Source organism: Pelobates fuscus, chromosome 4, assembly GCF_036172605.1.
Source record: "Pelobates fuscus isolate aPelFus1 chromosome 4, aPelFus1.pri, whole genome shotgun sequence".
NCBI lineage: Eukaryota > Metazoa > Chordata > Amphibia > Anura > Pelobatidae > Pelobates > Pelobates fuscus.
Window position 1 is genome coordinate 295,897,046 of NC_086320.1, and position 25,704 is coordinate 295,922,749.

At 39.1% G+C, this 25,704-nt stretch overlaps 1 protein-coding gene across 1 annotated transcript; it reads left to right on the forward strand.

Annotated features, from left to right (window-relative positions):
* The first annotated feature begins 23,020 nt into the window (after positions 1-23,020).
* On the forward strand, positions 23,021-24,844 carry LOC134609448 (tigger transposable element-derived protein 1-like). The gene has a single exon (XM_063453122.1). It carries the CDS (start codon positions 23,021-23,023, stop codon positions 24,842-24,844), a length of 1,824 nt encoding a protein of 607 aa, XP_063309192.1.
* Positions 24,845-25,704: the final 860 nt, after the last annotated feature.

Sequence of the window (25,704 nt, forward strand, 5' to 3'; positions counted from 1 at the left end):
CGTTTTATTACGTTTTAAGGTGGCTAAGGGGAGTAAGTCACCTAAAGGGTGGTTTTAACACTATAGGATCAGGAATACATGTTTGTGATCCTGACCCTATAGTGTTCCTTTATTTTTTTGCACGTTTGGGAAATCCTTTTAAGTAGAATGTTTGCATTGTGCGAACTGCTGAAAAAAGTGCTTGTAGGTACAAAATATATTCTTAGTTGCTATATGATATCCAGGGCCGGCCTTAGGGGTGTGCGAGCAAAATTTTTTGTGGCGGGGCGGAGCTTACCGTGTGACGGGGCGGAGCCTCCCTGTGATGGAGGCAGAGCTAAAAGCTCCGGATAACTGCTGCAGGGGAAGCAGGAAGGAATCCATGCTTCCCCACCAAACAGTCTCCAGGAGCTGCACTGCCTCCACAATGATCTCCACAGGTAACTGTGTGATTGTCAGTGTGAGTGTGACTGTCGGCCTGTGTGTCTGTGTGTGTGACTGTCTGCCTGTGTGTGTGTATGTGTCTGTGTGTATGACTGTCTGCCTGTGTGTGTGTATGACTGTCTGCCTGTGTGTGTGTCTGTGTGTATGATTGTCTGCCTGTGTGTGTGTGTCTGTGTGTATGACTGTCTGCCTGTGTGTCTGACTGTCTGACTGTCTGCCTGTGTGTGTGTGCCTGTGTGTATTACTGTCTGCCTGCGTGTGTCTGTGTGTATGACTGTCTGCCTGTGTGTGTGTGTATGACTGCCGGTGTGTGTGTGTGTCTGTGTGTATGACTGTCTGCCTGTGTGTGTGTGTATGACTGTGTATGACTGTGTGTGTGTGTGTGTGTATGACTGTGTGTGTGTGTGTGTGTGTATGACTGCCTGTGTATCTGTGTGTATGACTGTCTGCCTGTGTGTGTGTGTCTGTGTGTGACTGTCTGCCTGTGTGTGTATGACTGTCTGCCTGTGTGTGTGCATGACTGCCTGTGTGTGTGTGTGTGTTTGTCTGTGTGTATGACTGTCTGCCTGTGTGTATGTGTATGACTGTCTGCATGTGTGTCTGTGTGTGTGTGTATGACTGTCCGCCTATGTGTGTTTGTGGCTGTCTGCCTGTGTGTGCGTGACTGTCTGCCTGTGTGTTTGTGACTATCTGCCTGTGTGTGTGACTGCCTACCTCTGTGTGTGTGGATGTCTGCCTGTAATTGTGTGTGAGTGTGTTTATCTACCTGTAACTGTGTATGTGTGTTACTGCCTGTACCTCTGTGTTTCTGCCTGTACCTGTGCATGTGACTATCTGCCTGCGACTGTGTGCATGTGGTGGATTTGACAGTGTATATGTATAACTGTGTGCATCTGACTGTGTGCACATAACTCTGCAAAAATATACACCTGCATTCACATACAGGCTTAAAGGTATGTTTTTATCTGAATTAAATAACCATCACACACAGCCAATAAACCCAGCACAAATATCACATACAACCAATACACGCATATCACACACTGTTAATACACCAATTTCTAATATCACACACAGCCAACACACAGCATACATAACACACACAGTCATCACACCTACTATCACATACACAGACAACACAAACATTACATCATACATGGATGACGGGGGGAGGAGGGGGACACTGTGAAGATTTTTCGCACAGGGCACTTAAAGGCCTAAGGCCGGCCCTGATGATATCCCTCTCTGTCAATTGTGTTTTTCTGTATGTGTATAAAGACAAATCATTTTAGCTCTACACTATGGCCCTACACACATTTTTATGAATTACAATGATGCAAGGTCCATTTGTGTTGACATATTGAGAGAAAGTCTGGTGGGTGCTGTTCTCAATCTGTAAATTCGCTCACTATGTCCTTATGTTTTCCGTATTGCTCTCACTAAATACCAGCTTGTTATTTACTAGAACGATCTCCGCTGGAAGTATGAGCAGGCAGATTAGGCACAGTCAGTATTTACGTACACTGTCCTTGTCACCTGAGCATTTTACTGTCACCTGGCATGCAATATGAAATAGACTCTGCATGTAGTAAGCCCACTTTGCCTATCAAAATAACAGAAAAGATAATGATTACCATTATTTGTTAACCTACAATCCAAGCACCATAACCACTACAGCACACTATTTTGCCATTAACCCTCTTAAGACACTTTTCTGCACATATATGGTTTGCTTCATTGGATTTTTTTGCATGCAAAAATAATTACTTAGACCTCTTGTCGCATTCATCTATGCATTATTAGCTCTATGGAAAAATCAAGTATATATAGATTGTGAGATTATTGCAGGTCTCATTATTTTCTATGCAGAAACCCAGGTGTGATAAATATTTGTCAATATTTTTTTTTCCACAGCCAGAAAGATAATTTAGTGGTGATAACAGAAAAGCAAAGCATATTTTTTTATCACACCTTTAATAAAATCCAGCCCACACAAAGACATAAAGATGAGACGTAGAATGTGGATTTGGAGGATATAGGTAGGTTAATGGAAAAGACAAATAAAGAAGATATAAATACAGTGGTGCTAAGAGACAGGTAGAGGGAGACGGGGCAAGATCTCCCACAATTGTGAAACATTGTTTTTTGTTTTTTTTTTAAATCCTTGTAACTGACAACAGGATCAGACTTTACTCTGTCTTTGATGTCCTATTTCTGTGAAATATTCTAGAACCTATAATAGGCAAGTTAACAATAGAAACATGGTCATCGGGTTGTAATGTTTCTATCCATGTCTGTATTAGAGGCGCACATATCATATGTGCGTTTTGTTTCTTATCAATAATTTTGCTTCAATGTTACTGGTAAAATTAAGATTGAAAATATCCTCTTAATGTTAGTTCATTATTTTGTCAAGTTTGCAAAAACTAAGAAGGGAAAATACAATAGTATGGAATCTGTTCTGATACATTATTAAAAATACATGTACCTCATATGTTGCAATCTCAAGCAATTACCCAAACCTAAATGTTATTTTTCACTATACATATGTGTGAGCAACATTATGTTTTTGACTTATGAACTGTCCACTGCATGGATTGTGTATTTGTGCAAAGTGCCTATATGAAATAAGTTATGTATTACTGGGGACACTTGTGACTTCAGCTGTGCTTTGTTTTTACTGTCCCCTTTGCATGTTTCCCCAGCTCACTACTTTCCCATGTAACAGAATGTCTCTATTTCCTTGTTTTAAGTCAAGTTTCCTTTGATAAATTAGTTAAAATGTTAGTGTGTAAGGTGCCCTACTAGTCTACCCTTAGCCATCCTGGACTACAGTTACAGATGCCTGGACAGCACCGATGATTGGACATCGGGACCCTCAGTGAGACTGGTCTATTTTCACTTTTAAGACTTGTACCAATGTCCTATTCATGCAGTGTATGTGCTTACATTAAGGCTATAATTTTGTTTAAGTATTCTGAATTAGCCATTATTTTAAAGTACGTTTCTTAAGGAGTGCGCAATTTATCATATTAGGATTACTTGGACTGTGTGGTTACCATTTATTCTAAAGAATAACCAGGGGTATTAATTAGAGCCATTTATGGTGAAGTCACAAGTGCATTTCTGAACATCATAGTTTTTAGCTGTTGTTTAAATTGGCAAACCTGAACTGGAACTGTTGCAGTCAAGCCTAATCTGTACCATGGCATATGTTAATGACTATTGAGAGGACTATTGGAACTCAGAGAAGGGCTCTTTTTGCCTGCAGTACCAGTGCTTTTTTTGTTTTTTGTTATTATGTTAAATATACATCCCCTGTATATATCACAAATGTGGTGTTGGCATTTTGTGTTTTACTATGGTATCTGAGGAATTTTCCTTCAATGTATTCATATACTCTATTTTTATATCAAACATGTTCTATGTATTAGTGGCATTTTGAAATTGGTGCTGGTTCCTGATTGCTTTGATATACACAGAGGGCAAAGGTGACTAATTTGGTATTGATGTTATTTGAGTTTTGCTGATGGGTTATTCCTGGTAACCCACTCCACCTTCTTTCTTGGAGTGCCAGGATCATATTTTTTTTTTTTTTTATTTAAAATATTGGGGAACATGGCAGCCTTGGCATAACCAGGGAATATTATATGCAGTCTGAAATTACAAGGGTACTATACAGATCACCCCTACCTTTTTAAAAGTCACTTTTAAATAAGTTGACAAGAAAGAAGTCTCTCTCCGCGAGCAAAGATCTAGACCATGGTTCGTCAACCTGGTCCCTACCGCCCACTAGTGGGCGTTTCAGGATTCCAGGTGGGCGGTAGGGATTTCCAGGTTGATCGGGCGGGTGCGAGCCGGCGGTACCCGTTCGACTGGGTACCGCCGTGACCATTTGCGGCTCCGGCCCGCCCGGTAAACCGCCGGGGCCGCCTTCCAAAGTGTCCATCGGGTGGTCCATGCTGTCAGGGCCACCCGATGGATGCGGATTGTAAGGGGGCCCGGTCAGCGCTGGGCGCTTTAACAGCGCGACCGGGCCCCCTGTGATGACATCAGAGCTGGGAGGAAGTGATTCCCCGGTCACTCCTCCCAGCTAAAACTGAGAGCCGTGGGGGAGGAACACCAGGGAGTCAGAGTGGGAACTCTGAGCCACCACTGGACCCCAGGGAAAGTCACCCTCCTGCACCTTAAAGGTAGGAAACAGGAGGGTGACTTAAATATAATGTGTGTGTGTGTGTTTGTTTGTTTGTTTGTGTGTGTGTGTCTTTGTAGGTATGTCTTGTGTGTGTGTGTGTCTGTCTGTATGTGTCTTTGTATGTATGTCTTGTGTGTGTGTATGTGTCTGTCTGTATGTATGTGTCTTGTCTTTGTATGTATGTGTCATTGTATTTGTGTCTTGTGTGTCTGCATGTGTGTGTGTCTATGTATGTCTGCATGTGTGTGTGCATGTCTGTGTGTGTCTGTTTGTATGTGTGCCTGTCTGTTTGTATGTATGTGTCTTGTGTGTATGTGTGCCTGTCTGTGTCTTTGTGTGTGTGTGTGTGTGTGTGTGTATGTGTGTCTTGTGTGTCTGTATGTGTGTCTTGTGTGTGTGTGTGTGTGTGTGTGTGTATGTGTCTGTCTGTATATATATATATGTGTGTGTGTGTGTGTGTCTGTCTGTATGTATGTGTGTCTTGTCTTTGTATGTATGTGTCATATTATGTGTGTCTGCATGTGTGTGTGTCTATGTATGTCTTATGTGTGTGTCTGCATGTGTGTGTGCGCATGTCTGTTTGTATGTGTGCCTGTCTGTTTGTATATGTCTTGTGTGTGTGTGTATGTGTGCCTGTCTGTGTCTTTGTATGTGTGTCCTGTGTGTGTGTCTGTATTTGTGTCTTGTGTGTGTGTCTCTTGTGTGTGTGTGTCTTGTGTGTGTGTGTGTGTCTGTGTGTGTCTTTGTGTGTGTGTCTTGTATGTGTGTCTGTATGTGTGCCTGTCTGTTATAGTGGACTATAGTAAGTGGGCTACCTGCTCAGCCTTCCTACTGGGCATTGCTATAAGGACGGTTAAAAAAATAGAAAAAAGGGGAAAAAATGTGGGGAGCAGAATTGAGGAGGGAGAGGAGATGAGCTGACGCACAAATGAGAAATCATATTATGCGCAAACAGAGAAGTCGTCTGAATATCACTGAAAGAGACCTTCGTTTGTTCCTTACGAAAATCGAACCAGATATCAAATATTTAGTCTCGCAGCATCAACCTCAAGGATCTCATTAATCACTAGTAAAGGTAATTTCAATTTACTTTATTGTTTTCTCATTAAACGTTATAAAGTTAAAAACCTTATAAACCTGCATTAAGTAGAAATAAAAAGATAAATGTATGTACATTTATTTTTTTTAAAAACACCCTCCTTTCTTAAAAAATATTCTGCATTTGCGCGAAAACTGGTGGGCGGTAAGGACATTTTTTCAACCAAAAAGATGCATTAGTGGGCGGTAGGTAGAAAAAGGTTGACTACCACTGATCTAGACCTTTTCCAGCCTCTTAGATATTGTGAAAGATTCACACACTGGGAAGTGAGTCAGCCTGGCAATTTCAGTTTATCATAGCAATCCATAACTGGATAGATAATGTAGAATTGGATCTTCTGTATTATTTAAGCAGTTATGGGGTTTAGGGGAGTAGAAGGCAAGCATTTGGGTGGTGGAGTGAATTTAATTTCTTTGTAAAATTGTTCAAGTGCAGTTTGTCAGAAAATGAGTTGACACAATGTGCTGTAATGGTTATGGTACTTGACGTGATCGCTTGGACATTTGCAATCTAACTTTTGCTCCAATTTGTGTCGTTTATTAACTATTTTACAACCCTTTCTCATGATCAATATATTTATCACTGCAGGTCTTTCTCACTCTTTGCGGCTGCCCGGCTTCCATGGCTGAGATCAACAGTTCTGATGATCTCAGCACATTCAATGCTTCCACAAAGGGAAATTGCCTCACTTTGCCAATAAAATGCTGCCCTAGGAGAAGCATTTGATTGAGAAGTGAGCTTGGTTCTAACAGGGAAGTTCTCTAGTGGCTGTCCCGAGGACACTGGACCCAGACAACGTTGTTGAGATTAAGTGACCTGGGTGCCTTTATTGGTCCTTTAAGGTGCCTTTATTGGTCCTTTAAGGTGCAGTCTGGTCTAGGGTCTCCCATAGGGCATCTATGTCTTAGTTGAAGGACATTTTAGAGAAAATCTAAAGTTTTATTTTTTATTTTAATTAGTAGCAGACCACCTTCGAAATGGTACTGTCATCAAAACCAGTGTTTTGTGAAAATCCTGTTTTCCTTTTGGAAACTTGGCAATTACTTAAAAAAAAGGTTAATTTACTGTATGAAAAACTGAACACTTATAATACAAACAAGTACTAATGATAAACATTTGCAAACATAACTGTTAATCTTCATCCTAGGGAAATTATAAATATAATGAGCTATTTTAATAGGCACGCAAATACATGTAGACTTTAATTGAGCTTCAGGTAGACTTTAATTAAGCTAATAAAACTGCAATGTTTTACAATGTAGAGTTAAAACTAAGGAGCCACCCCTGTGGTGTTGATAGTTTATCTACTTTCCTAACAATACTTAGCAAGCGACTATCTTAACTAATTAACGTAATCTCCTGATGGCCTGACATGTCTCCTAGCACTGTTTTCATTTCATTTGTTGTTATATGACAAGCATTTAACTCCTCCTGTTCACTTGTTTTCTAGTGCTACATGTTAGGCTGGCAGGTCCAGGTACACAGGTCCTAGCCTATAATTTGACTCACTTCTGTACCTCACTTGTGATGTATACTAAACTTAGACAGCTCGCATCTCATATTCAGTGTACCCACCAGTTAAATATGCCTGCCTAGCCTGTTCATTAAAGGACCACTCTAGTGCCAGGAAAACATACTCGTTTTCCTGGCACTAGAGTACCCTGAGGGTGCCCCCACCCTCAGGGACCCCCTCCCGCCGGGCTCTGGAGAGAGGAAGGGGTTAAACTTACCTCTTTTTCCAGCGCCGGGCGGGGAGCTTTCCTCCTCCTCTCCATCTTGATCGCGACGTCATCGGCTTAATGCGCATGCGCGGCAGGAGCCGCGCTCGCATTCAGCCGGTCGCATAGGAAAGCATTTACAATGCTTTCCTATGGACGCTTGCGTGCTCTCACTGTGATTTTCACAGTGAGAAGCACGCAAGCGCCTCTAGCGGCTGTCAATGAGACAGCCACTAGAGGATTTAGAGGCTGGATTAACCCTCATTATAAACATAGCAGTTTCTCTGAAACTGCTATGTTTATAAAAAAAAGGGTTAATCCTAGAGGTACCTGGCACCCAGACCACTTCATTAAGCTGAAGTCGTCTGGGTGCCTAGAGTGGTCCTTTAACGTTGAATCCCCGTGCTAATCTAGACGCATGTAACCACACTACAACTACACTAGCAAAGTTACTCTAGCAATGTTAAACGTGAATCACCCTACCTTATGCTAAAGTTTTCGCTGTTTAACTAATCTTGTTATACCTTTATAAAAATGTGCAATTTCTCATGCCACTGTCAAACCTAAATACACGCTGTTGTGGCGTATGTTGATAACATGTAACTAACTGCATAACTAAAATAAAGAATAAAAAAAAATAAGGAGCCACTGGACCCAGACACCGTTGTTGAGATTAAGTGACCTGGTTGCCTTTGTTGGTCCTTTAAGATGCAGTCTGGTCTAGGGTATCCCATAGGGCATCTATGTCTTAGTTGAAGGACATTTTAGAGGAAATCTGAAGTTGCCAAGATACACTTATCCTTCATGAACATTTAGTAACTAGTAGATATGACTGGAAATGTGACAATTCTTTCAAGAAATCCTTTCTCATTTACATTTTGATTCGAATAATCTACAAAGCAGTGATTTATGCTAAATATGAAGCTTCAACATTTTAATATATAAGGAACTCATCTCATGACCATTACATTTTTAAAAGCAAAGGATCTTCTCTAGGTTCTCTGATGCTGAAGGCAACTTTTCAACTTTTGCTTTGATTGTAATTCTTCAGAAATAGATTACATTAACCTTTTAATAAGTTAATTAGCTTTGCTGTGCCTTTGGTTTCTCAGGGCAGATAAGGTGAGTTCTTGTCTCAAAGTAATTCACCAACATTACATATGGAATTTAAATGCATGGAGATAATTTATTGCAAACCTTTCTACAAATATTAAACATTGCTCTACTAACATTGCATTAAACTAATTATTTAAACAACACTGCCCGTGTTCCCTTTATTTTTTTTTAACATCAGTAATTTTTCATATTTCACAGTCATATTTTTTTTTAGAATACAATACAACCCATAGCTATAAAATATTCCATAATTTTAAGAATAAAAAGGCTCAGTAATTTGTTCAGATGTAAATTTCTGCAGCGAAAATAACTTTCGCTGATGGTAGAATGAAAAAGAAAATTACTTAGCCACATTACGTCTCAATTTCAACAATTTCTATTTGTAATTTCTGTGCCATTCTGCCTTTTGACTTCAATGCACAAGGTCAAAGCCTACAGCTCAGGCTTGGAATAATACAATTATGTATGTCTGCACCCACTCTGAGTTTATCAAAATTGCTACAAAATGACGTACACTCCCTATGCATGTTAAAGTGGATAAAATTGAATGTTCAGTATCTGGATTAGGATAAAACCTCCATTCTAGTATTCAGTGAGGAACAGTTTCACCTTTTGAGTTATATTCAGTCTATTGTACCAATCAAAGACAGATAATTGGATCTTAGACTTTGTTTTTAGCTCCCGTTTCGTCGTGGTGGCAGGGGATGGATAGAAAAGTTGGGGGTCGTTTTTCATACGTTGGATAGTTTTAATTCGATAAGAAAAGTTAGGTTTTGTAATGATATTGGTAGGTTCGAGCTCGTTGGTATCTCCGAACCTGAAGTGTGTAGGGGTATCTGTCACGTATTCATCTGCACATAAAAATGTGATAAATGGCATTTACTGTCCTGACAGGAAAAGTTGTGCCGAGCAGCAATCAATCCACAGGAGGGTTTGTGCTGAGCAGCAATCATGCAAATAGGAACCTGGTAACTGCCTTCGGGGTCAAAGGCCGGTTACAACCAATCAGATCCACAGGCGGGGTATTTAGGCCCAGTTCTCCTCTTGCTCTGTGCCCTGTCGTGGTTTCCCTTGTGGTTGTCCGAGAGCGCGTTATTGATTCTGTTTTTTCTGGTTATTTGACTTTGGCATTGATGTTGACTTTCTGGCATCCTTGACCCATGGCTTTTCCTTATCGTTGTGTCTCTTTCTGTATCCCTTGACCTCAGCTATTTCTGACTATTCTTTGGTACGTTAGTCCGGCCATTCTAAGGTCCGGTATACGTTACCTGTCAGTCCTCTGTTTTTCACAATTCTACGTGCTGGATCATACTGTAATCCTGACAGTGTCTTGGTATACCCCAACATTGTGAAACCTGAAAAAGCATGCCCTTGGTGGTAATTGGTTTATGTGTTATATGTTATTTATATTGTTTATTATGTGATATCAATTTATTGTTCATGTGGGCCATTGTCTGGGGTAGAATTGTTAAAGGTATTGGGGTTGATATGTCAGTAACTGAAACATGGTGGGATGAGACACATGACTGGGCAGTTAACTTAAATGGGTTCACACTATTTAGGAAGGATGGAAAAAACAGGAAAGGTGGTGGGGCATGTTTGTATGTCAACCATGAGTTAAAGCCAAACCTTAAGCAAGTGGAATGTGATGAGGAAAATGTGGAAGCTTCATAGCTAAATATCTGCTTGGGACAAAAGAAGGTCAATCAACTATTAGTTGGGATATGTTATAAACCACCTAATGTTACTATAGACGAGGAACAACAGCTGTTTGAGCAAACTGAGAAAGCTGCAAATCTGGGTAACACTTTAATTATTGGAGATTTTAATTACCCGGACATAAATTGGGACAGAGTGACTAGTAGCTCAGCAAAGGGAATTAGGTTTTTGAACTTGTTAAATGACACCTTCATGTCACAACTTGTACAAGCACCCACTAGAAAGGACGCTTGTCTGGACCTGGTTCTTACACACAACGTTGATCTTTTGACCAACATTCAAGTGGGTGAGCACTTGGGAAATAGTGATCACAATATAGTGTCCTTTGAAATAAACTCAAAAAAACAAAAGCACATTGGGTATACTAAAACTATAATTTTAAAAAGGGCAAATTTCTATAAGTTAAGGGCAGCTTTACAATATATTGACTGGCATAAACTATTTAGTTAAAAGAACACTGAGGATAAATGGAACATCTTCCAAAAAATATTAGAAAGGTACATTTCTTAGTATGTACCATTGGGTAATAAATATAAAAGAAACAAATTGAAACCAAAGTGGCTTAGTAGAGAAGTAAAACAAGAGATTAAAAATAAGAAAAGGGCATTTAAAGCATTTAAATAGGACAAATCAGATGCATCCTATAAAAGATATAAGGAAGCCAATAATGCGTGCAAAAAAGTGATTCGACTCGCTAAACTTTAAAATTAAAAAATGATAGCCAAAGAGAGCAAAACCATCTCCAAAGGATTCTTGAAGTACATAAATTCTAAAAAAAAAATTAAAGTGTAGGTACACTAAAAACTGGAATGGGGGTGTTAGTTAATGAAGACCAGGAAAAGGCAGACATTTTAAATAACTATTTCTCCTCTGTATATATTAAGGAAGAACCCATGGCAATAGATGTGCAAATGATTGCTGCTCAAAACTTGCAGAAAAATTGTAATTGGTTAACTCAAGACAAGGTGCTGCAGCAACTAAAGAAAGTTAATATAAACAAAGCTCCAGGGCCTGACAGTATTCATCCACGAGTACTTAAGGAACTAAGTGTAGAAATAAGTGAACCTCTGTTTTTAATCTTTCAAGATTCTTTTCTTTCAGGAAGTGTTCCGGAGGATTGGAGGAAGGCAGATGTGGTTCCTATATTCAAAAAGTGTTCAAAATTCTTGCCTGGAAATTATAGACCTGTGAGCTTAACTTCTGTGTCTGGAAACGTATTTGTAAGGTTATTAAGGGATAATATTCAATAATTCCTTGAGAAGAACATGGTTATCAGCAAAAATCAGCATGGTTTTATGAAGCACAGGTCATGTTAACTAACTTGATTGCATTCTACGAAGAAGTAAGTAGAAGTATTGATCAGGGTGTTGCAGTGGATGTGATCTATTTGGATTTTGCCAAGGCATTTGATACAGTTCCACACAATAGATTAGTGTTCAAACTCATAGAAATCGGTCTAGATGAAAATGCTTGTTCTTGGGTAGAACATTGGCTTAAAAATAGAGTACAAAGAGTTATCATTAATGGTAAATTTTCAAGCTGGACAGAGGTGGCAAGTGCTGTCCTTCAGGGTTCTGTTCTGGGACCCCTTCTATTTAACATGTTTATAAATGATCTTGAAAAAGCATTGACAGTCATGTTTCAGTGTTTGCAGATGATACAAAACTCTGCATGAAAAAGGGCATTCATTCTCGGGATGAGAATATCATTTTGCCTCTTTATAAATCACTGGTAAAACCACATATTGAATATGTTGTGCAGTTTTGGGCACCTGTTCTAAAGAAGGATATTATGGCACTAGAAAAAGTGCAGAGGCGGGCTACAAAATTAATAAAAGGAATGGAACATATCAGCTGTGAAGAAAGGTTAACAAATTTAAACCTCTTTAGTTTAGAAAAATGTAGCCTGAGAGGGGATATGATAATATTATACAAATATATTCGGGGCCAATACAAACCATTGTGTGGAAATCTATTCACAAACCAGACTTTACATAGGACATGAGGTCATGCATTTAGACTGGAAGAAAGAAGATTTTGTCTAAGGCAAAGAAAAGGTTTTTCTTACTGTGAGAACAATAAGGATGTGGAATTATCTGCCTGAAGAAGTGGTTTTATCAGAGTCCATACAGATGTTCAAACAGCAACTAGATGCATACTTGCAAAAACAGAATATTCAAGGTTAAAATTTTTCAATGTAGGGTAATAACTTCTTGATCCAAGGATAAATCTGACTGCCATTTTGGGGTCAAGAAGGATTTTTTCCCTATTTTGTTGCAAAATTGGAAGTGCTTCAAACTGGTTTTTTTCCTTCTTTTGGATCAACAGCAAAAAACAAATGTGAGGAAGGCTGAACTTGATGGACGCAAGTCTCTTTTCAGCTCTGTAACTATGTAACTATGTTTAAGTATGTTGACAATGACCTTAATCTTTACGTATTTATCTCTTACATTTATTAATGCTTTAATAAATCTTCCCAAATAAAAGGTGTCTGAGTCTTTTTGGGCGGTTTGGGTAATGTATTGCATATGCCAAGATAGCTATGCTATGCATATGTCATGGCGTTGCATAGTGGGGAGGATATCAAAGGCTAAGACGACAGGAAATACGTATAAAGAGGTAGGAGATGATAGAGGAGACAGGCAGAGAGGGAGAAGACAGAAAGGTGATTTAGATGGGAGACTAGCAAAGGTGTAGTTTGGATAAATTACTAGGTAGCTAATATGATCCTCACTCAATTACTTTCCAACCTAAAGATTTGAATACATTTTTAGAACTTTTTTTTTTTTTGCCATAGTTAGACATAAGTTTGGCATAGCAGAATGCAGGAACAGACATTTAGAGAATCCAATGCATATCACAATAGTACTAATAAGTATGCTTGTCATACTGTGGTTTTTGTGTTGAGATGCTAGCACAATGTTGTGAAGTAGCATGTATATGGCTTCATTACAAATAGGGTTATACAAATTTCACGCAAATAACAGTAGACATATTTGTGTATAAAACAAAAACGAAAGAAAGGCAAAACAGCGAGGCTTAAAATTCTTAAGGAATGTGAACCGCTCCTTCACTTAAAAATGTGAATTTTCTAATGTTATACTTTTATCACATTACAGTTATATTTCTTTAGTGGGCAGTTTTTATTAAATCTACTTGAAAAGCTCTTAAATGTCTTTTTATTTTTCATTTACAATTTGATCATCAAGCTTCTGAACTGTAAAAAAATAAGTATTTTGTTTTTACTGAAAGATTTACGCCAGCAAGAACTAACCAGCAACACATACTTTTTTCCCTCTTTTAATAAAAAAAAAAAAAAAAAAAGGTGGTACTTGAAAGTGAATCTCAGATGCTCGAATGCAGTTGATTTTTATCTAGGCCATTTGATAAGAATTGCCTGACAAACGTATACTGTCTGATTGTAAAGCAGTTAATGCGAATTGAATTGCTGAATAAATTGGCTTCACAAATATAAGAGCTTTGTGGCTAAATCCAAAAAAAAAATCAACATTAAGTGCTTTAAGAATCTCAAGGGCGACTGTTGCTTCAGAAAATTCTTCATTTTATAGTAATCTTTGAACTAAGACCAACGTTGCAAAAGATTCACTAAGAGTACACAATAATAATACCACAAGAGTGTAAAATCAGAAGTTAATAGAACTATATTCTACAGTATATAGCAGATTCAAAGATTATGTTGGTGCTTTAACCCACTGATTAATTGTAATAATGTGTATTCATACATGAAAGTGTTGAGGATATATTTACCAGTATCTACTTTTGTTAGATCCATATTCTGTTCTACAGATCCCCATAGTAATGGAAAGCCGAGAGAAGAAATAGAGCGTATTGCTAGAAAATCTATTGCCATAAGTTGTTGGGAGAAAAAATCTTTACTGGAAAACAATGGGGCATTTGAGATCTTAGCCTCCTTTCATCATTACAATGCAAGTAGGCTCGCTAGGGATGTACAAGTAAAAATGAAGCATTCAGCTGTTGTTTTAAATATTTTAAGTATACATCACTCATGATGAAATTTTGTAATAAGACATTTGTTGTTTTTCTTTATTTTATTATTTTAAACGTGTTAAAGATCTCTCGTGTTGGAGTGCACATAACACAAAATGTGTTCCCTTGTTTGAAGGAGTGTGCTTTTTAGTAAAGCAATTGGCATTTCGGGGGAGAGGGGGTGAAAGGGAGGGGGGAGGGGGGGGGGGCTGACCGCCAAACTGATCGGTTGCATATACCAACAGCTCCTGGAACCTTCAGACTTTAAGCTCACAAAAGCTCCACTCATGATCGCATGTCGCCTTGCCTACATATAGTGCAGCACCACCTGAAGCCATATTTTACATTAACCAGTTAAACCACTGCTGCATGCTTCAGCCTATTGTTCTTATATGAAATCTGCAAATGCTCATACCAATATCTAGTCTGCACGTTATAGAACAGTCTGAAATCTTCTGTTTCTCATGATAATATACACTGCTTATAGGCAATTAGCAAGACACCCCCAATAAAGGAGTGGTTCTGCAGGTGGTGACCACAGACCACTTCTCAGTTCCTATGCTTCCTGGCTGATGTTTTGGTCACTTTTGAATGCTGGCGGTACTTTCACTCTAGTGGTAGCATGAGACGGAGTCTACAACCCACACAAGTGGCTCAGGTAGTGCAGCTCAACCAGGATGGCACATCAATGTGAGCTGTGGCAAGAAGGTTTGCTGTGTTTGTCAGCGTAATGTCCAGAGCATGGAGGCGCCACCAGGAGACAGGCCAGTACATCAGGAGACGTGTAGGAGGCCGTAGGAGGGCAACAACCCAGCAGCAGTACCACTACCTCCGCTTTTGTGCAAGGAGGAACAGGAGGAGCACTGCCAGAGCCCTGCAAAATTACCTCCAGCAAGCCACAAATGTGCATGTGTCTGCTCAAACGGTCAGAAACAGACTTCATGAGGGTGGTATGAGGGCCCGACGTCCACAGGTGGGGGTTGTGCTTACAGCCCAATACCGTGCAGGACATTTGGCATTTGCCAGAGAACACCAAGATTGGCAAATTCACCACTGGCGCCATGTGCTCTTCACAGATTAAAGCAGATTCACACTGAGCACATGTGACAGACATGACAGAGTCTGGAGACACAGTGGAGAATGTTCTGCTGCCTGCAACATCCTCCAGCATGACCGGTTTGGCAGTGGGTCAGTAATGGTGTGGGGTGGCATTTCTTTTGGGGGCCGCACAGCCCTCCATGTGCTCGCCAGAGGTAGCCTGATTGCCATTTGGTAAAGAGATGAGATCCTCAGACCCCTTGTGAGACCATATGCTGGTGCGGTTGGCCCTGGGTTCCTCCTAATGCAAGACAATGCTAGACCTCATGTGGCTGGAGTGTGTCAGCAGTTCCTGCAAGATGAAGGCATTGATGCTATGGACTGGCCTGCCCATTCCCCAGACCTGAATTCAATTGAGCACATCTGCAACATCATGTCTCGCTCCATCCACCAACATCACGTTGCACCACAGACTGCCCAGGAGTTGGCAGATGCTTTAGTCCAGGTCTGGGAGGAGATCCCTCAGGAGACCATCCACCACCTCATCAGGAGCATGCACAGGCGTTGTACGGAGCCACACTACTGAGCCTCATTTTGACTTATTTTAAGGACATTACATCAAAGTTGGATCAGCCTGCAGTGTGTTTTTCCACCTTAATTTTGAGTGTGACTCCAAATCCAGACCTCCATGGGTTGAAAAATGTGATTTCCATTTTTTTTGTGTGTGTGATTTTGTTCTCAGCACATTTAACTATGTAAAGAACAAAATATTTCAAAAGAATATTTAATTAATTCAGATCTAGGATGTGTTATTTTTGTGTTCCCTTCATTTTTTTTGAGCAGTGTACCATAAAATTGTGCTATTCAATCGCATGCCATATCAATTTACTGTTCAAGATAAGCCTGCAGTTGCTGTTGTGGCGTTGCAAGATCAAATGTTTATTTTCATATGCACAAGAAAAAAAAAAAAAAAGAAAAGAAATTGGCATTGCAGTAGTGCCAGTTTAGTCCGGGGGTACCCAAAAAGTAGATCCCCAGATGTTTTAAAACTACAGATTCCACAATGCTTTGTCATTCTAAAGGCATCCTAGAAGTGTGCAAAGCATCATGGTTGTAGTTCTAACCTCTATGGCACCCCTGTTCTAACCTGTGTTGGAAACTGAAATATATCCTTTAGTTGTTAAAATGTCATGGCAGCCCTCTCCCTTACCCTGCACAGGCAACGCAAACTTAGGCAACTACAACAATGTAAAACGGGTAGGGGTATTGGTAATCTACAGTTATATCTGTTTAACCCACTGTTTATTGCTGATGTTAAATATTGCTGAATATTTATTGAACGTTTTTGGTTTAAATTCAGTTCTCAGACTGTCATACATTGTATGTCATCTGTGATATTCTGTTATGTCAGTCCACATGACTATTGTTAATGTATACAATTGCTGCTTCAATACAGTTCTTGGAAGATAAGTAAAGCACAGAGTGAAACTAAAATACAACTTAAGATTTCATACTGATACAAGCTGCAAACGAGATGTAGGTATATAGGAACACAAATGGTACTCCAGAACAAGGCATCTTAGACAGTAACAGAATACACCATGGACTCACTGTGATCTGGGTTCATAGGGAGAGGGAAAAAGTAAGGTAACCGAAAAAAAAAAGTGTCTGAACACCAAGCCAATGACATTTATTTGCAGAGCTGGTGTGACAGGTAAACTACAGCCAATCCTGGCATGAGGCATGCCTGTGTACCAACACACCACAATGAAAGTATAAACACCGGAAGCAAGTCTGGACAGTCAAAAGGCATGACCGGTGTATAGTCGCCATATGGGCAGTCGGAATCCAGGACAACCAACCCACATACCTTACCCAATAATGCACTGACACTAGAGATATATGGGAAAAATTGTCCACAGCTTTATTAACAATTTCAACTAATAACCATTATAATAATATCATAATATAACATAACCAAATAATTTAACATGTAAACATGGGTCATTGCCCCCCATACTCTGCCCTTGCACCCGTATCCTTCTGTCAATATAAAAGGCAATGACCCCAATATAAATAACACGTATATACAAATACATAACATATCAAATTATTCCAACATGAACCAATTTAAAGTGCCAAACCATTAATTAACCACGGCAGGGGTATACCCGGATACCCCTACCCCACCAGGTTCTGAGCCACCGACAGGACTCGAAACCTACCAACCACCAATGTCCACCATTTTCCAATTCCATCCGGTTCCTCCTGGGGAGCCTATTTCTTCTCCTTCAGCTCCCCATCCCGCCGCTGTGACAAAACGGGATACCCTTAAAAACAAAACCACAGGGAGGGTGGGAGGGACAAACTTAGCCAGGTAGGAATTAAAAGTGACTGTTATAAAATGGCTGCCTATTTAAATAGACAGCCCACTTACCCATAACTCCATTCCTATCTTCCTTCCTCCTAAGCCCGCCTCCTAACCCCTGTCAGGGCCCTTTTCCGCTAAGCTGTGCTTTTGCTCCATGGGGCTACAAGAACAGCTGTCATGGAAGTTATTAAAGGAACATGGTGATTATTAGCGGGACATGGTGATTATGGTGATGGATATGTTGATTATTAAAGGGACAATCTCTAACCACCATAGCTCAGTGCAGTGATTATGGTGTCACGTTTATGTTGGTGTTGTCTCACCTTTTTGACAAACCATTTGTGAGCAATTTAGCTAAAATTAGGACATTACTTGACTACCAGACATTGACCCCCTTCAGCTGCATTAATAATCTGGAAATTTCCCCTGTGTATTATCAATAATAATACTGTTCAATTTGGATGTCACTGATAGGGTAACTCACTCCCAGCATTCATCATCATGCATTCCACCATGGAATCGATCAGAAAGAAGTGTAAATTCAGTACGGATGGAAAGAAACAGACTCTAGTTGCCAAGATATGGTACATTTATTTCTTAACAGGTTTGACAAAAAAAATTGCCAAATGGAACCCACAGACTATTTGTACAATACCCATTATCCTGACCTGTTGTAGTTATGGTTTATAGATATCTGTTTAAATAATGTTGTTTTGCATTCAGGAAATCCTGTTCTATCTATATTAAGAAGAAAAAAAATACATAACCAAAAAGGGAACATTCTATCAGTTTCCATAGTGATTGCTTCACTGCTTATACATACCGTATTTTTCGCTCCATAAGACGCACCTCACCATAAGACGCACCTAGTTTTTAGAGGAAGAAACCCAGAAAAAAAAATATTCTGAACAAACTGTCCCATAGTGTTTCTTACTATGGGACAGTTTGTACAGAATATTTTTTTTCTCCCCTGTCCCATAGTGTCCCCCCCTCCCCATAGACTTCATCTCCCCCCCCTCCCCATAGACTTCATCTCCCCCCCCTCCCCATAGACTTCATCTCCCCCCCTTCCCCATAGACTTCATCTCCCCCCCCTCCCCATAGACTTCATCTCCCCCCCCTCCCCATAGACTTCATCTCCCCCCCTCCCCATAGACTTCATCTCCCCCCCTCCCCATAGACTTCATCTCCCCCCCTCCCCATAGACTTCATCTCCCCCCTCCCCATAGACTTCATCTCCCCCCCCCCATAGACTTCATCTCCCCCCCTCCCCATAGACTTCATCTCCCCCCTCCCCATAGACTTCATCTCCCCCCTCCCCCATAGACTTCATCTCCCCCCTCCCCCATAGACTTCATCTCCCCCCTCCCCCATAGACTTCATCTCCCCCCCATAGACTTCATCTCCCCCCCCCATAAACTTCATCTCCCCCCCATAGACTTCATCTCCCCCCCCTCCCCATAGACTTCATCCCCCTCCCCATATTCTTCTCTCCCATACTGTCCCCCTCCCCTTGTCCCATAATTACTTACCTGTCTTGTAGCGTTGGCCGGCAGCACAGGGCGCACCGCGGTAGTGGAACTTGAATTTCATGTTCCGGTTTCCGGCGGGACTGAAAGGAAGTGCGCACTCAGCTTGTGCACACTTCCTTTCAGTCCCGCCGGAAACCGGAACATGAAATTCAAGTTCCACTACCGCGGTGCGCCCTGTGCTGCCGGCCAACGCTGCAAGACAGGTAAGTAAAGCTTCATATTCGCTCCATAAGACGCACAGACATTTCCCCTCACTTTTGAGGGGAAAAAAAGTGCGTCTTATGGAGCGAAAAATACGGTAATCCTTATTTTTACACAAGAAAGCAGTGTTTTCTTTAAATTTTAAACCACTCCTCCTGTAACTTTCACATTTATAACATATACTCTTGTTGTGACCATCATGCCCCAGCTACTCCAACATTTACAAAAATTACAGTATTTGCAAGCTGACTTTGTATGCTTGGGGACACAGTATATGATGTTTTCTATACAGAAAAATCATATATTTCAATGTCATCATGTGGACCTCTGTAATTTTGACTACTGTAACTCTCCAAATATAAGTGTAGCTTATGAAAACAGATAAGAAAAAAAAAAAAAAAGCATTTTTCAACATTTAAAAAAAACAACAACTTAGAAGTATTTAACCCCTTAACACCGCAGCCAAATGTACAAGTTGTGAACGAAACAAAACATAAACAAAACCTGGCATTTGCGCTATATGTCTGTCCAACCGTAATTCACCTATTTCATATTAAATGCACCCCCCCTTATTATATATCATTTTATTCAGGGGAAACAGGGCTTTCATTTAATATCAAATATTTAGCTATGAAACATAATTTAATATGAAAAAAATGGGAGAAAATAAGATTTGTTTTGATTTTTTTCGTTCTACATGACATTTTAACTGTCAATGTCATAATACTGTTTGCTTTTACTGCAATAAAATACACATATTTGTATTCAGCAAAGTCTTACGTGTAAAACAGTACCCCCTATGTACAGGTTTTATGGTGTTTTGGGAAGTTACAGGGTCAAATATAGCGTGTTACATTTTAAATTGAAATTCGCCAGATTGGTTACGTTGCCTTTGAGACTGTATAGTAGCCCAGGAAATAAATTTACACCCATAATGGCATGCCATTTGCAATATTAGACGACCCAAGGTATTGCAAATAAGGGATGTCCAGTCTTTTTTAGTAGCCATTTGGTCACAAACACTGGCCAAAGTTAGCGTTAGTATTTGTTTGTGTGTGAAAAATGCAAAAAACGCCAATTTTGGCCAGTGTTTGTGACTAAGTGGCTACTAAAAAAGACTGGACATACCCCATTTGCAATACCTTTGGTTGTCTACTATTGCAAATGGTATGCCATCATAGGGGTAATTTTCATTCTTGGGCTACCATAGGGTCATAAAGGCAACGTAAGCAATCTGGCGAATTTTAATGTGAAAAAAATTAAACACAAGCCTTATATTTGACGCTGTAATTTTTGAAAACACCATAAAACCTGTACATGAGGGGTACTGTTGTACTCGGGAGAATTCGCTGAACACAAATATTTGTGTTTCAAAACAGTAAAAAGTATTGCAGCAATAATATCGTCCGTGTAAGTGCTGTTTGTGCGTGAAAAATGCAAATACATTTTACTGTTTTGAAACACTAATATTTGTGTTCAGCGAAGTCTCCCGAGTAAAACAGTACCCGCCATGTACAGGTTTTATGGTGTCTTGGAAAGTTATAGGGTTAAATATAGTGCTAGCAAATTAAATTCCCTATACTTTCGGCATGGGTGGTCAGGCAGGTCCCGCTAATTGTAATTAATTAGGATACCTAATTATGTAAAATTATTACATAAATATATGTGTAGAATTAATATATGTATATACAGGCATTTCCCGGTTTACGAACTCCCGCTTCACGTTTTCCCGCCTTTACGAACGTTTTTCGGATGCCCGCGCCATTTTATTTCCGCCGCCATTTTGTTTCGGCGATCCGTGGATGCGGACCGCGGAGCGTGTTTGGAGGCACTGGAAAAGGAATTTGAGGCCAACAGAGTGAACAGGAGTGAAAGGTAAGTTTAAATTCTGTATAATTAGCTTTGTCTTTATTTTCAATTTGAGTATTTTTCTGTTTAGAGCAGGATGTAACAGAAACTGAATGGATGGCACAGTGTACAGTACATGAGTGATAGTATGTGATGTACTGTACTATAATTGTATTAACACCTGCATAGAATTTTGATAGAGTTTATGAAACACTATGTAAAGGTACAGATCTGGAGTTCCATTTCTAATTTATGTATGTCTATGTATGTAATTTGTCTTAGATATTAATATGAAGTTTCTTGTATATTCCCTATTTTTTTATAAATAAAACAACTTTTTCCAGATAAAAATAAAAATAAAATATGATTAGGGTTTCCATATTTGATGTGTGAAGATACTGTATAACAGTGCATCTAATTGTTCATCCAAATAACCTTTCTTCTTCATTTTAATGTACCTGTATGCTTTTTCTAATTGTATGTTTTTTGTGTGTGTGCCTGAGATTGATGTGAGTGTGTTTAGGAGAGTGAACAGGAGTGAAAGGTAAAAAACGTGTTTATGTGTGTGTGTGCCTGAGATTGATGTGAGTGTGCTTAGCAGAGTGAACAGGAGTGAAAGGTAAGTTAAAAAACATGTTTGTGTGTGTGTGTGCCTGAGATTGATGTGAGTGTGTTTAGGAGAGTGAACAGGAGTGAAAGGTAAAAAACGTGTTTATGTGTGCCTGAGATTGATGTGAGTGTGCTTAGCAGAGTGAACAGGAGTGAAAGGTAAGGTAAAAAACATGTTTGTGTGTGTGTGTGCCTGAGATTGATGTGGATGTACTTTGGACTTCTTGCATTTTCCCTAATTCCCCCCCCCCCCCCCCCCCCACCTCTACCCTTCCTGTAGACAGACAAATAAAAGTTGTGAAATGTCAGGTGTCTGTAATTGTAACTGTTTATCCATATAAAGTGTGTGTGTGTGACATTGTGCCATATTTTGGCAGGTAGCATTGCAAGGAGCAGGAGGAGGGCTGAAGAGTCTGAAGAAAGGGGAGAAGGAGTAGAGCTTGAAGGCTCTAAAAATACTGGAAAAAAATGAGCGCTAAAAAATAAAAGGAGTAGAGATTGAAAGTTCTAAAAATAAAAGAAGGAAAAGGAAAGTGATAAAGGAGAGAGTGACGTTGAGAAAGAAGAAGGAGGAAGGCTTAAGAGAGGTTTGAAATTAAAGAAGGAAAAGGAAAGTGATAAAGGAGAGAGGGACGTTGAGAAAGAAGAAGGAGGAAGGCTTAAGAGAGGTTTGAAATTAAAGAAGGAAAAGGAAAGTGATAAAGGAGAGAGGGACGTTGAGAAAGAAGGAGGAAGGCTTAAGAGAGGTGTGAAATTAAAGAAGGAAAAGGAAAGTGATACAGGAGAGAGGGACGTTGAGAAAGAAGAAGGAGGAAGGCTTAAGAGAAGTTTGAAATTAAAGAAGGAAAAGGAAAGTGATAAAGGAGAGAGGGACGTTGAGAAAGAAGGAGGAAGGCTTAAGAGAGGTGTGAAATTAAAGAAGGAAAAGGAAAGTGATAAAGGAGAGAGGGACGTTGAGAAAGAAGGAGGAAGGCTTAAGAGAGGTGTGAAATTAAAGAAGGAAAAGGAAAGTGATAAAGGAGAGAGTGACGTTGAGAAAGAAGAAGGAGGAAGGCTTAAGAGAGGTTTGAAATTAAAGAAGGAAAAGGAAAGTGATAAAGGAGAGAGGGACGTTGAGAAAGGAGAAAGTGAAGGAGGACTCATAATGCCACCAAAAAGAAAGGAGGTTACAGTCGGTGCTTGTAATGAAAATATAAAAAGACGAAAAGCCATAACATTAGAAACAAAATTGAACATCATAACAGACCATGATGCTGGAAATACCACTAAAGAAGTAGCTACCAAATATTCACTAAGTAAATCAACTGTGAGTACAATTTTGAAAGACAGAGAAAAATATTTAAAGGAAGTAAAAAATGCGCAATCCCTGCATTCTACTTGGATACGAACCAAGGAAAATAAAAGCCTTATTCCTCACATGGAAAAACTTTTAACAGCATGGATAAGTGATCAAACTGGACGGCTCCATATGCCTGTTACCTATGCTACCATTTGTGCTAAAGCTTTATCACTTTTTGAGATGCTGAAGCAAAGAAAAGGAGGCAACGTTGAAGAAACATTTTCTGCAAGCAGTGGGTGGTTTGATCGGTACAAAAAAAGAGCTGGTTGGCATAACATAAAAATCCTTGGAGAATCAGCAAGTGCTGATACAGAAGCGGCTAAATTATTTCCTGCTAAGTTGGCAGAAATATTGGAAGAGGGAAATTACTCGCCATCACAGGTTTTCAATGCGGATGAAACCGGTCTCTTTTGGAAGCGCATGCCATCAAGAAGCTACATTGCAAAAGAAGAATCATCAATGCCCGGTTTTAAACCAGCGAAAGATCGACTAACTTTATTTCTTGGTGGGAATGCAGCTGGAGACTGTAAGTTAAAACCCATGATGGTGCATCGTGCAGAAAACCCTAGGACACTTAAAGGAATTGTGAAAAGCACACTGCCAGTCATATGGAAAGCCAATAAAAAAGGTTGGGTTACTGCTTCGCTGTTTGAAGACTGGTTCTCACATTATTTTGTACCTGAAGTGAAAAAATATTGTGAAGATAAATCAATACCTTTTCAAGTTATTCTGCTTGTAGATAATGCACCCGGTCATCCACCCTCTCTTCAACATCACCACCCTAACGTCAAAATCATATTCTTGCCACCAAATACAGCTTCCATTTTGCAACCAATGGACCAAGGAGTTATCGCCACATTTAAAGCACTGTACCTTCGGCAAACATTTGAAATGTTGATTAAAGCAACAGATAATGAGACAGGTCCAAGTCTTAAAGATTTTTGGAGAAAATCATTTAATATTTTAGATGCAATAAAAATTACAGCATATGCCTGGAACAAAATTTCAGAGACAACCATGAAAGGTGTTTGGAAAAAGCTCTGCCCTCAGTTGTTTGGTACTAATGTTGAACGGTTTGAAGAACCAGCAGAAATTGTACAGCAGAACACAAAAGCAATCGTTACTCTTGCCAACAGATTGGACCTGGACATCTCTGTAACTGACATAAATGACCTTCTTGAAGCGCACAAGGAAGAACTTACAAATGAAGACCTCTTAGATATGGAAGAACAAGAGGAAGTTGAAGAGGTAGAAGATGTTACAGCACCTGAAACTCCTGTTCATTCTTTCACTTTGAAAGGCCTCGAGGAAGCATTTCAACACATGGAAAAGGCAATTAATATTTTTGAGTCGCAAGATTCTAACTTTGAGAGAAGTACCAAAGTTGCTAGAGATCTAAGAAATGCCTATAACTGCTATAAAGAAATTTACAACGAAAAGAGAAGAATGAGTTGGAAGCAAACCACTATCAGAGCTTGTCTACAGAAAGCTGCTGTGACTAGCTCTGTCTCAAACGAACCAGAAACAAGTGAGGTGCAGCCTTCAACAAGTACCAAACAACTGAGGGAGGACTGTGCGGTGCCCCATTCAAGTGCCACATGTCTCTTCATTGAGGACGATGATGATTGAGGATATTTTGATGAAGAATTCAATATGGTATGTATTTCTTTAATGTTCCTACAACATATATGTATTTTTTATGCCTATATTTTGTATTTGTACTTAATAATTTATGTTTTCTATAGTTAAATTTCTTGGTCAGGAACGGAACCTATTCTTATTACATTGCGGTCTATGGGAAATTAGTTCTCACTTTATGAACTCTCACTTTATGAACTAGGCTTCGGAACCAATTAGTTTGTAAAGTCGGGAGCTACCTGTATATACATATGTGTATATATACGTATATATATATATATTTTTGTAAAATATTTTTATTTATATATAGGTATATATATAGTGATATATACGTATATATTTATGTATATAGATATATATATTATTTCGTTCTACGTGTATTTTGATAAAAATATATATATATATATATATATTAATATCACAATACAGTTAGAACAAAATAAAACACATCTATATATTTTTTAATATTTTATTTTTAATTATTTTTTTTTATTTTATGTTTTTACGTATTTACATATTTTTTTTATATTATTTATAAATATATATACATAACAATAATTATATATATATTTAATCAGTATCAGTCTACGTGTAATTTGATATTAATATATATATATATAATTATATATATATTAATATTAAAATACACCTAGACGGTGTATGTGTGTGTATGTGTGTGTATGTGTGTGTATGTATATGTGTGTATGTATATGTGTGTATGTATATGTGTATATATATGTATATATATACATGTGTATATATATACTTAGATCATGTGTATATGTGTATATGTGTATATGTGTATATATATATGATCTAAGTATATATTTTTTTTTTTTACACTTGTTTAA